The sequence below is a fragment of the Silurus meridionalis genome, chromosome 28 (assembly GCF_014805685.1).
Source record: "Silurus meridionalis isolate SWU-2019-XX chromosome 28, ASM1480568v1, whole genome shotgun sequence".
NCBI lineage: Eukaryota > Metazoa > Chordata > Actinopteri > Siluriformes > Siluridae > Silurus > Silurus meridionalis.
The window spans coordinates 7520282-7533308 of record NC_060911.1 but is presented as its reverse complement, the minus strand read 5'-3'; the positions used below and the strand labels follow the sequence as shown (position 1 = coordinate 7533308).

The 13027-nt window shown below is 34.2% G+C and overlaps 1 protein-coding gene across 13 annotated transcripts in view; it reads right to left on the bottom strand.

Annotated features, from left to right (window-relative positions):
* Window positions 1–13027, bottom strand: part of nrxn2b (neurexin 2b) — a 634852-nt gene that overhangs the window by 402410 nt on the left and 219415 nt on the right. For 12 of the 13 annotated variants that reach the window (XM_046843343.1, XM_046843331.1, XM_046843340.1 and 9 more), the window contains one exon: window positions 2257–2274. The exons of the other annotated variant lie outside the window; for it this stretch is intronic. In XM_046843343.1, coding sequence (XP_046699299.1) covers window positions 2257–2274 — 18 coding nt within the window. The remainder of the gene's footprint in view (window positions 1–2256; window positions 2275–13027) is intronic. 13 annotated transcript variants of the gene reach the window in all.

Sequence of the window (13027 nt, the reverse complement as noted above, 5' to 3'; positions counted from 1 at the left end):
GACATGATATGACACATTTATTGTATATCACAGTGGTAAATAATGATGCCTTGTGTGATACATTAAATGGACTAAAGAATTGGGACATGTCACAAACTGTTACCACAAATATGAATACCCACACTTGTATTGGATGTCTTTGGATATGGTAGCATGAAATTTTCCCTTCAATTGAGCTATGAGACCCAAACTTGTTCCAAGTGTCGGTGCACAAAGCCAGCTCTATGAAGATATGCTTTACATGAGTGTGAGTGGAAGATCTTAAGTGGCCTGCTTTAAAGCTCTGACCTCAACCCTAATTAACACCTTTGGGATGAATTCGAACACTGACTACACCCCCAGGCCTCCTTATCTCACTTACATCATTACCTGATTATACTCCAAAACCTAGTGAAACATCTTATCTTAGAGTGCAGATTATTACAACAGCAAATTGGAAAGAGATGTTTAAATAGCACATATTAATCTTACAGTCAGGTGTCTAGAAACCTTTGTCCATATAGTGTATGTTATGCCGTGGTGTGTGACAAGAAATGTTTTGTTCATTTGGTCAGCAAATGGTGCAACTATCTACATTGAAAGTATACATGGCAGATTTCATTCATGTTGTAGGTTTATGCTCTAATAAGTAATAAAACCCGAGCACAATATGATTCCAATTAGCTAAATAATATCAACTATGACTTCATGTATCACTATTAACTGACTGTTGTGAAGTAAAGTGTGTAGTTTGATGTTTCAGTAAGGTGCTCCCATTTTCCAGCTGCTTTTAAGTTTGCAGCTTTAGATGTACTGCAGATCTGATCACCTTTGAGTACCTGATAAACCCCAGGTAAAGCTTTAGGCTCAGGTTGGTACCTTCTTAACCAGGATCTGGCCATCACCTACACAATCTATAATACAGTTTCGTACATCGCCTTGTCCACTGGTATCTACACAAAAAGACTTTGTCATTGAAAAAAAGTAACAAAATGTCAATTTAGACCAGGACTGGAAGAACTGTGGCCAAAAGCCCTAACTATAAATGCTCACAAGAATAGAACCACAAAGCAAAAAGGAAAGAAGAGGAGAAAATTGCTTGATCCCTCTCATTTGCTTAATCCCTGTCATTTGAAATTGTGCGCTCTGTATTCTGGTGATAAGTGGAAGAACTCTGTGACCCCGTGTGGCCATCACTGGCTCTTAAATATGATACTGAGAGACAGCACAGTATAAAAATTGCACCTTGGTATATATAATAAGGAAACTGACAGCTGACGGGAAAAAAATCAGAGACTACATATCCGCTTGGAGTGTGTTGTTTTTAAGCGGATCTTCTAGCTGATACTTGAGAGAATTAAGAGATCATAAAATAACGCTTCACTTTCTTTTACCATGTTTTAGGTCATCGCAAAGTGCCAGGTTGTTAATGCTAGAGCTCCTTTTACAAGAACACTCCTCAATATCGCATTTCATCTGAGCAAAAAAAGAAATAAATACATTTCAGCACAATTGCATTCGAAACTGATGTCCCACTTACTGCAACCTTATTCTGCTTAATATGGAATATTTACTTTTTCTTTTTACTCGTTATCTGATCCTTCTATACTTTTTTCTAGCACATTCTGATATACACAATTAACTTTATGCTGATTTTTCCTCGTCTCATTATTACGATCACAACCTGTTCACATGGTAGTAGTAGAAGTAGCTTTTGGTTTGGATTTTTTTTTTTTTCTGATTTATTAATTTTTTGCTTGTTTGTTCGTTTGAGGTCTGGAATTTTTAACATTTAATTAGAGAAGCCACGAAGGCAAACACTTATGTATATATATATATATATATATATATATATATATAATGATGTGTATTTATCCCTGATGAGCAGCCATGTCGACTGTGGCAAACTTCCTTAGATGTTATGAGGAAGAAACCTTAAGAGGAACCAGACTATAATAATAATTATAATAATTATAATATTATACCAGATTATAATACTTATATTAATAAATTTGCAATGTAAGGGTACACTGTTGTGCCGAAATGCTTATTATAGTAGAAAAAGGCAAAAGATAAAGTTAAAGAGAGAGAGAGAGAGAGTGTGTGTGTGTGTGTGTGTGTGTGTGTGTGTGTGTGAGATAGATGTGTAAACACTGCAATCATTGATGCTTGTGTCGACCTGAATCGACGTCAGTGCCAAAAACACAACCTTCAGAATCTCAGTGCAATATTGCATGAGGCAAAAAAAAAAGGGATTAAAAAGAAGAGTCGACTTACCCACTTGGGATGAATCTCCTAAAACAGAGAGAGTGAAAGAGAGAGAGAGAGAGAGAGAGAGAGAGAGAGAGAGAGAGAGAGAAAGAGTTAATACAAAACATACATTTGTGTAGCTTGTGCATTACTGATGCGGAATAATCAAACTAGAGTTTTCCTGATTAATCAAACTGGACACCATTCTTGAGTTCTTTTTTTCACTGTTTACACACACAAACAGAAATTACAGTCACATTTGGAAGAAAATAAAATACACTGAAATGTACAGTTTTTTTCACAAATAACAATTACCACACAGGCAATTGATTGACATGACATCCAGTACATGTGGATACAAGGGGAACAACACAAGCAACTAAATACAAAAATATATTTTAATGTATGATAAATGCTGTTATTTGTTACTAATTTGGACCCCCGAAAAAAATGCATTGGTCCATTTTCTGCATCTTTAATATTCATCTTTGACTTGAAAACATAGAGCTAGTGTACCTTTGAACGTTGTAAGGTACATTAATGGACTGGAAAGCTTTAAATGCCTCTTTTAAGATAAAACATACATATTAAAGGAACCCTTGAGGGCCAGCAACAAGGTTTAAAAGTGTGTGGGTTGAGATGCACTACACATAATAGCTATAAGTCCTGGAGCTTCAGAGTGATGGTTAGCATGCACTATAATTCGCAAAACAAACTTTAACCTTGCAGGTTTGTAAAAGCATAAACGCAAAAATCCAATGCAGGGTTTAAAATATTTTGAGAGTTACAAAATCAAGTTAGATTTTATGTATAATATCATCAAAGCGCAAGCAAAAGCCTTAAATCCATGTGCTACTATCACAAAAACATATACAGTACATTTATATTTATTATAATTAAAGTTAGATCTTCTAAACAAGTTTAGTCATTTACATTAGACATCAGAATGCATTATGTATATAAGAAATATACGAATAGATGTACAAAGCATGCTAAAATTGATTAATATTGCATTACATTATTGACTGCTATAAAGCATCATAACATGCTGATCTTATGAAATTACAGTATATGCATATAAGTACTAATAATCATTCATTTAATTCTTATTATAAATGATACACTTTTAGACATTATAATATATGTCATGCTTATAAAGCAAAGAAGGGCTTTATAATAGCGGGCTGTGTGGTAGATTATGATAACTGGGCTTGTGTTCATGAAAAATTGTGAGAGATTCTAAAATTTTATAATGTCAGCTGATATTATGCAGTCAACTCATCGTAAAACATTATGCACTCATGCATCACAATGCATTATCGTTACTGCATAAGGAGTTATAAAGTGTAATTGTTGTATAAAAATATTTATTATATATATATATATATATATATATATATATATATATATATATATATATATATATATATATATATATATATATATATATGACAATTATATAATATAGATATATATATATATATATATATATATATATATATATATATATATATATATATATATATATATATATATTATAATATTTTCAGTTGGTGCCATGAAATCAAATCATGAGTTATCAGTTATCTGTTTATACATAAACAGCATTAGTACACATTTTCCTAAGATAATATAGAATTTTGAAGACTCCATAATATATAGTCAGATGGTTTAAGTATTTATGGGCACCATAATATTACATAACATTTGAATATAGAATGCTGCTATAATATCAGGTCATATAGCGCATTATAAGTCTGTATATATTAATAATTATGCTATATGAGTCTAGGTTTTATAGCTTTGTTAAGTATTTGAGCGTATATGAGCATCTATATAGTGCTACATGAAGTACTATAATGCATACACATACATGCACATCTATTTACACATATCTATAGACAGTTGTAGTTCTTATAGGTTTGAGTGTAACAGACTGCAAACTGGTTGCCAGAACATTTATTGATCAGTTTTTACACTGAAAAGATATTAAATTGTTTTTAGATAAAATTAAAACATAGTAAAATATTGTTGCTTATAAACTAAACATATAAGCCATTACTTTACTAAATAAAAACACTAAGATTTGAGTATATCAGTATATCATTTACATTTATGGCATTTGGCTGTAAACACGCTTACCCTGAGTGACTTGCAACTAAGCATTTGACAGTAAGGGCCTTGCTAAAGGGCCAAGCAATGTTAGATTGGTGGTGCTTAAGATTTTAAATTGTGACTGTCTAATCCAAAGTCCAATACCGCAACCACTGTGCTCCCACTTACCCATCATAATACTGGTCATCTTTATGACCAATATTATGGGTATGATTTACACAGTCATAAAAATAACGTTCACATTAGCTGCCTTAGTATCCTGTACTGATACACAGTTTAATGCTTGTCCACTGTTTGTCCTCAAAAAGAGAGTGGGGGGTTCGGGGGGGGGTTGTATATACTTAATAACAGTATGGAGTTGTAAACAAGGATTTTAATATGTAAAATTATATTGAAGATATAACAAGTTTTACATAATGACAGATTCTTCATCTTTCGGTTTCTCCCATTAGGGGTGCCACAGCGGATCATCCTTCTTCATACCCCCCTGTCCTGTACATCTTCCTCTTTCACCCCAACCTCCTGCATGTCTTCCCTCAGCCTATCCATATACCTCCTCCTTGGTCTTCCTCTTTTCCTCCCTACTGGTGGCTCCATTCTCAGTATTCTCCTACTGATATACCCCATGTCCCTCCTCTGCACATGCCCAAACCATCTCAATCTCACCTCCCTCACCTTGTTTCCAAAACGTCCTACATGAGCTGTCCCTCTAATAAACTCGTTTCTAATCCTGTCTATCCTCGTCACTCCATTATGACAGATTAATATTATATAAACAGATATTATGAAGTCATATATTTAGCAGCATTCAATATACAATTAAAATGGCTGACTTCAAATTTTCTGACACTTTATGTAGCAAACATACTGAATTATAATGCCTTGGTCAAATATTTAAAAGTCTAGATTACTTTACGAACAAGTATTTCCATCCTTCAATGTAGCCTAATAGAACCCGATTCCTGGAAAGTTGGGACGTTTCTCCAGTCTCTCAAGCTTTTAATGATGTGATATACTGTAGATGATGAGATTTGCAAAGCCTTTGCAATTTGACGTTGGGGACCTTGTTATTAAAGTATTGCACAATCTTTTTACGCACTCGTTCACAGATTGGAGAGCCTCTGCCCATCTTTACTTCTGAGAGACTCTGCCTCTCTAAGACTTCCATTTTATAGCTAATCATGTTAGAGACCATAATGATAATGAACTTGATTAGTTGCTAGATTTTCTTCCAGCTGAATATTTCTGACTTTTTCAGCCCTTTGTTGCCCCGTGCCAATTTTTTTGAGACCTGTAACAGCCCTCAAATTTGAAATGAGCTCATTCTGTGCAAAAAATTCAAAATCTCAGTTTAAACATGTTTTAATGTGAATTATATATTGGCTCATGTGATTTGAAAGTATTTTAGTCATTATTTTATTGAAATAAAAAAAAAAAACGTCCCATCATTTCCAGAGTTCGGGGTGTATGTCACAATGTCTGGCATAAGTCTAAACAAACAGGCACAAGTCTAGGCATATCACATGTAACATTGAACAAAGAAACATATGAATTACTACTACTAGTTTATATAATGCATTAGAATATCTGTTTATAAAAAATAGAGACATCGACTTGTCTGTATTATCGTGCCTGTGCTTCAAGTTAATGAATTACTACAAAAGGTTACTCCAATAGCTCAACTTAAGTGTCTGTGATGCGTGATAAAGAAATAGAGCCGAGGGGCCTTGAGTCATGGTGATCAAAAAGCATTATGAATGTTGCATTCATGTGAAAACTTGCAATATTGCAAAAAAGTATACCAACATGTTCAATACCAGACAAAATAACAAAATAGGAACAGACAGTCTGTCAAATGTCCTCTACTCCCTCATATACTGTACATCAGTGCACCATAGTGATACAGAAGCTTGAGTGCTGAGATGAGGGCCATAGGGGAGAATGTGTTCAGAGTAAGCACCTATCCCCTAATAAAGCACAAAGAAAGGCATCTTAGAGATGCCAGCGTAGGACCTAACGGCTTTGGGAATCACAACTGAAGAGTGTACTTAGGGATACTTGTTTATCAAGATGCTGAAAGAAGCGCTTGAGAAAGTCACTCTGTGCTCTAAAGCTCAGCTCTTGATCTAATAAAGAAAATGGCTACACATCGAATAACAAAACCGTGATCCAACTGTTGCTCTTCTGAAGCCAGCATGCTGTTGTGGCTCTTCAGAAAATTAAAAAATTGTAAGGTTTAAGCATGGAAAAGTAAAAGCAAGCAAATTAGGCAAGAGTGAAAAAAAATATCAATTTAAATACTGTATATGGCAGATTTCCACATGCTTTTTGTCAGGATTATGTTCCTGGACTACAGTTTTCATCAGTCACAACATCCTCACATGCCATGTCACATGATCTCTGCACCTAAGTCATGTTATCCTGTGATTAACACTTGTATATGAGTACCGCCTTTTACAGCACTCTCACTATTGTCTTTCGCCGGTTACTGTCAATTGTCATGTCAGCTTCGTGTTCAGATGATGGTTTTCCCGCTAACGTTTTGTTAAATATTTAGTGTTCTGTTTCTTTGTCTTTTTTTTGGTTCTCTATTTTGTGCAATAAAACGATCTGGATTTGCACCTGCTTCCAGCTCGCTACATGTTGCTTTTATTCAGAACAACGAAAGCATTGAAATTGATATACAATCTAATATTCTATCAGTATATACATCATATGCAATAGAAACTTCAAATCTTGGTCAAAAAAGGTCAAATTTCTTAGCATTAGGAGTCCAGACATCAGGGTTTGGGTTCCTCATAGTTTAGAAATGATTAAATAAATATGGGTTTTATTATTGTTATTATTATCTTCATCACCATCTTTGGTCAGTTTGATCAACAAGACATAATTCTATAAATACATTTGATTCATGTAAAAGTTTTAATTTATTGCCATTTATATAGCATGTATGTATTTATTATTCAAGTTCCTTTTTAACATCCTATTTATCATCTGAGGAACCTAAAATTTAATTCAATTTATTTTTATTTGTATAGCGCTTTTAACAATGAACATTGTCTCAAATCAGCTTTACACAGATAATGTGGTGATTAAAAGTGAATATGTTCTTTGTAACTGTAAGTTTGTCCCTGATGAGCAAGCCGGTGGCGACTGTGGCAAGGAAAAACTCCCCGAGACGGCATAAGGAAGAAACCTTGAAAGGAACCAGACTCAAAAGGAAACCCATCCTCATCTGGGTTGCACCGAATGTCCATTTGTAGCAGATATACGATATTGTACAGTGATGATGACAATACATAGATTCTTGTACAAACACTGGCGGTCTCTGGATTGAACATTTATGCAAAAATTCATAGCATCTTAATTTGAAGTTTACTACAGCATGGCTTACACTGCCTCAGGGCTTTGTCTATGTACAGCCCACATACTGTTTAGTGCTGCTTTAACATAAAGGTGATGTTGTTTCTTATTCTGCACTCCTACTAAAGTCCAGCTGAAGTACAAACGCCTGGCTGTAGGCTGGATTTATTTCTTTGATCATGGCTGCAGGTGAACGATCAGATTTGTTGTCGGTGTGTCAGATCCTTACTCTGGGTAAAAAGATGTACAATCTAATTACGTTTCAGTCGTGAACAAATCTGTTTATGGGCAAATGTTTTAAATGAACGAATCGTTAATTTAAACTCTGTCCATGGACAACACATGACTGCCTTGGGGAATTTAAAGGAGCATTAAATAAACAGATCTCGTCGTAAACGAGAGTTATTTTGGAGTCTGAACGATTCTGGATGGAAAAATGGTAATTGTCAGTCGCGAACGAAACGACGAACCGGTCATTTCTTCAGTTCGCATGTAGGTCTCACTGGTTCAGAGAAAAAGAATCCAATGAAGTTTATTCACTAATGTTAGTGTTCAGAATTGTGAATGCAAAGCTGTTTTAAAGGCTGACTTGCGTTCCTGTAAGCCTTCAGTTCGGAACTTGGATGACATTTCAATCGTTTTAATAAATTAATTCAATCTAATTTTTATAATTTTTATTATTATTATTATTATTATTATTATTATTATTATTATTATTGTTATTATCATTATTATAACATAGTGCAGATGTTACCCTGATTAAAGTCAGAAATGTAGTACATGATTATTACATTAACATCCGTAAACACTATTCAAGAGACATGTTCGGGACAGAAGTTTCCTTCAGGGATGAAGGAGAAAATGCCCTACTACACATATGGATATACCGTATTTTTCTGACTATAAGGCGAAGTGGCTAATTTATGGATTTTTCCTGGGTTTTTCCTTCATAACATTAGACCAATGAAATTGCAGAACGGGTTCAGGTGAACCAATAAAACTCTTTATATTAAATCAGATGCGCTCCCACTGAATCGGGCCACCCCACATCATAAATATGGATGAGGTTCCTCTGACGTTTGACCTGCCGCTCACTCGGACTGTCAACAGGAAATGCGAATCATTCGTCACGCTGAAAACAACTGAAAAAACGCACTTCACCTGTGTTCTGAGCTGCACAGCATCGGGAGAAAAGCTTCACCAATGGTGATTTTTAACGCACGACGATGCCAAAAGATAAACTCCAGAGAGAAATTGTTGTGAAAGGAAGGAGGAAGACAGTGAACAGTGACTTTCTTGGTAGGCTACTGTTTAGATACAAGCCGTGTAACAGACACTGTCTTTCGTTAAAGCCTGTGGAAAGTTCATTCGTTTCAATGTAGGAACTGCGGCTTATAGACAGGTGTGGCGTATTTATGTTAAAAATAAAAATCTTTGTCAAATTCAGTGGGTGTGGCTTATATTTGGGTGCGTTTAATAGTCCGGAAATTACGGTAAATAAAATTGCAGAACAGAAGACAATGAAATACACACAGAGCTACATGTACGACTGACTTCATTTATTTACAAACCAGTTAAAACAAATTAGGATCCAATAATTCATGACATTAAAATCTCTTTCATTTTTTCTCTCCTCATCATCGTGCAATCTTTTAAAGGTAAACCCTGCTTCCTTAATGAACTGACTTCACAAAGACACTTTGCAGCTCTGCTTACATTACGGATGATGCTCTGACTATTAAATGGATATTGATGATTATTTAATGAAATTCCAAAATCAGGATGAATAATTTACTAGGTTTGAGTGTTCAGCAAGCTAATAATGTGCCAGGAGTCGCCTCGCGGTCATGTTAAAGCGTGTGTAAGACATAGTTTTTGAATTTAAATAGCTCATGTAAATGAACAGTGCGATTAAATTAATGCTTCTTCAAAGTAAGGTCGTTCATGTTTAGGGCTGAAAGTAATGCGTTTTGTAATGTATGTGTACAGGGAAAAAATCCACATCTATAGAATGAATCGAAAGAACAATAATTGCAAAAAATTACACAAACATACAGTACATGGTAATGTTGCGGATTATTTAAATCAGTATTTAAATTGTGTGCATATATTTGCATATCATCACCTCCTGTTGTCTCTGCCTTAAAACAATTCGAAACTGCAAAAAAAAAACGTCAGAATTGGAGAAACAAAGTGGCAAACGTTTTTGTTTTTTTTTGAATGGTAAAAAAAAGGGCTTTCACAGAAGACGCTGCAGAATGAAAAACAGAGGAAAGAGGAGAAAACAGCGAGAAGATTCGGGCCAAAAAAAAAAACGACAGAGGTTTTCCAAAGTTTGGGAGGATTTTAAACTAAAACAAAGAAAACATACAGTGCGTTTACCTTTTTGAAAGTAATTTAAAATAAATGTGTATATTTTATTTATGATTTTTTTTATTTTATATATATACCTGTATTTGTATTTTGCTTTATTATGACAATTAAATGCACTTAATGGGTTTAGTTTTCACAGATATACTTGTATGCAATTTTAGCAATGAAAATTTTAATTTTTCTTAAAAGGAAACAAATAACTTTTGTTTTAAGAGACCTTTCTAATTTTCTCTTGTATATTTAGTATTGCTCTTTAATAAAGAGAAAGTTTTTCTTATCTGATTTCTCAATTAATGTATGGAATAATCTGAAGAATACTCGATTACTAAATTATTCGATTATATAAATTATGCAGCCCTAGTTTACAGTATCATTTTTAACCTATTCACTGGTGTTTAACAACAAATGCAGTCTGCCATGGCACAGAATGGGTGCATAAATATAAGATCTTAGAAGTGGATTAAAACTTTTTTACCCTGTTCCCCTTTTATTCTTTTTTCCTTTGTACCTTAAATGTATTATTTGCTTTTCTCCTTTTCTATCACAGCATACTGTATAAGTATTATGGCACATCCTTAATAATGGAGATAGCACATAATTTCTGCCTTTGCAGATGTGCAGAGACATCGCCTCAGCCTTTAATTTGAGGGTAGTTATTAACATAGTGTAATACAGATTGAATCATTTGCTCTGTTGGCTGTAATTCGCGTTCTCAGAGGCTGAGTGCAATTGTAGCAACGATGCCGCTTGATTGTTGCAATCGAGGCCCTCGGTGAGGCTGAAAGACGCCTGCAGAGACTTGTTCTACACATACAGCCAATTAAACAGGCAGAGGGAAAGAATTAAAAAAGAAGGGCAGAGGAGGGGAGCTTTTGCTTGCAGAAATTAATATACAATTAATGGTTCAGAAGTTGCAGTGAATAATAATTATTTAAGACCCCCCACCCTCAGCCTCTATTTATAGTACATAAAAAAACACAAAAAAGGGAAGAGAACTCAACTGTGCAGAATTAACATGATTCAATGACATATTACAGTAATCGCTTTATTGAATCTCTGCTTTCTGACATTTTATTTTCAATTGAATTATCCGTTCTAATTAGTGACACTGTATTAGATTTTTTTTAAGAACAGCAGTTTTGACAGTAGTTCTGCCTGAACTTGTTCTATGTTATAATGAATACAGTATATAACAACTTAATCACATGACTTGTGTGGCAGATAGAATACAATAATCTAAGAAATGTGTTTTTTAGAGAACCTGAACATACAAGGAGACCAGTTTTTAAACTGTTTAAGATTCTAATAATAAAAATACTTTGGAAGACATTTTAAATGTAACCATAAACGTATATAAAATATGAAATGTCGGTTATTATCGTTTTGAGCATTTTGCTAAATTTTATTATAGTTCTTGCTCAATTCTCGTAATTTTATTGTAAATTCATTTTTATATGTATATCGCATTTTACAATTTACATCATTTAAATGCAGCCTTACACTCAGTAAATCAACTGGTTATAAGGTTGCATAAAAGAATGTGCAAGTTTTTTGCCTATATATTTGTACCTTATATCCATTTATTCCTTGTTATCAAAACCATTCACTGTAAATCAACTGCATATCGACTGTGTCTATAAAACTGTACTTGTATAATCATATAAATAAAAGTTTATTACATTTGTTATAGTATATTTATATATGTGTGAAATATTTAACAAATATTTTTATTATAGTGGAAATGCAAGGTGTCCCACGTCTCCATTCATTAACACATTTTGGGCAATATTTCCTCCAAAATTTGCATAGCAGTTGGCAATTGACTAACAAGAACCATGGCAAGCCAATTAAACAGGATCCTATTGCCAAAAATATCAAGACTGCAATGGTTGCATATAAATCAGAAAGTGGATGTCCATGGACTCATTTATTTACTCAAATAGTCACCTTACTTATGTACATTAGTTACTCAAACTTACTTATAATAATGCTAGATTATATTTCATAACCTCAATAATATGACATTTAAGTATTGAAATGTTCCCAACATTAATTCCCAGATGACAAAATGTATATTTTGGCTATTAAAGCCATTAAATATAACTCACTAGCATGCAAACAATTGCCCAAATAAACAAATACATTCCCTGTGGATTCATAGCTGATTTAATTTCGGGTTCTTTAATTTCCCTACAAAATATCCTTAAAAGTCCCTATAGAGGTAAATGATTGTTCCAAAGGTATGTGATGGACCTGCGTCCTATCAGGGTAGACTCTGGAAACACCAAAGCCCTGACTTACAGTATTGTGCTTAGTGAAGATAAAGAGGAATATTTTCGCATTCGTTGAATAACTTAGTCATATGAATTTGACATCAAACCCATTCATTAAATTTAAATGGCAGTGTTAATTCTACCAAGTTGGAATTTATATCACCAATGAACACCACAAATAGTGTGTTTAGCATTCAGACACCAAAACTTAGTCCAAATATTTCAAATAAGAAACCATCCATTATGCTCAGAATCCCTTAATTTCCAATTCATTTCAAATGTAATCTACAGTGATAAGATAACTGAGCGCTAAGCAATCACATCTTGACGCACTGTATGTACAAAGCTGATCAGTAAACATTCCTAGTTCATTATATGTCCTATGCATTTCAAGCCAGTTTCTGCACAGAGCAGTATGTGTGTGTGTCCTCCCTCCGAGCCGTAGACAGAGAGCTGAATGCAGATGTTGTACAGAGCTGAGTGGCACTCGCCATAGAGCAAATACATATTAAGCTCTCTAAAATGAGGCTGGGAGATGAAGCGTTATGTTAATACAGGACATCAAGAGGATCTTATAGACTCATTGACCAGCTCATTCACTGGTGCTGTGGTGAGGTGATTACCTTGGGGGGCTTGAGAGAGAGAAATATAATCCAGATAGTGTGGAAACAAGC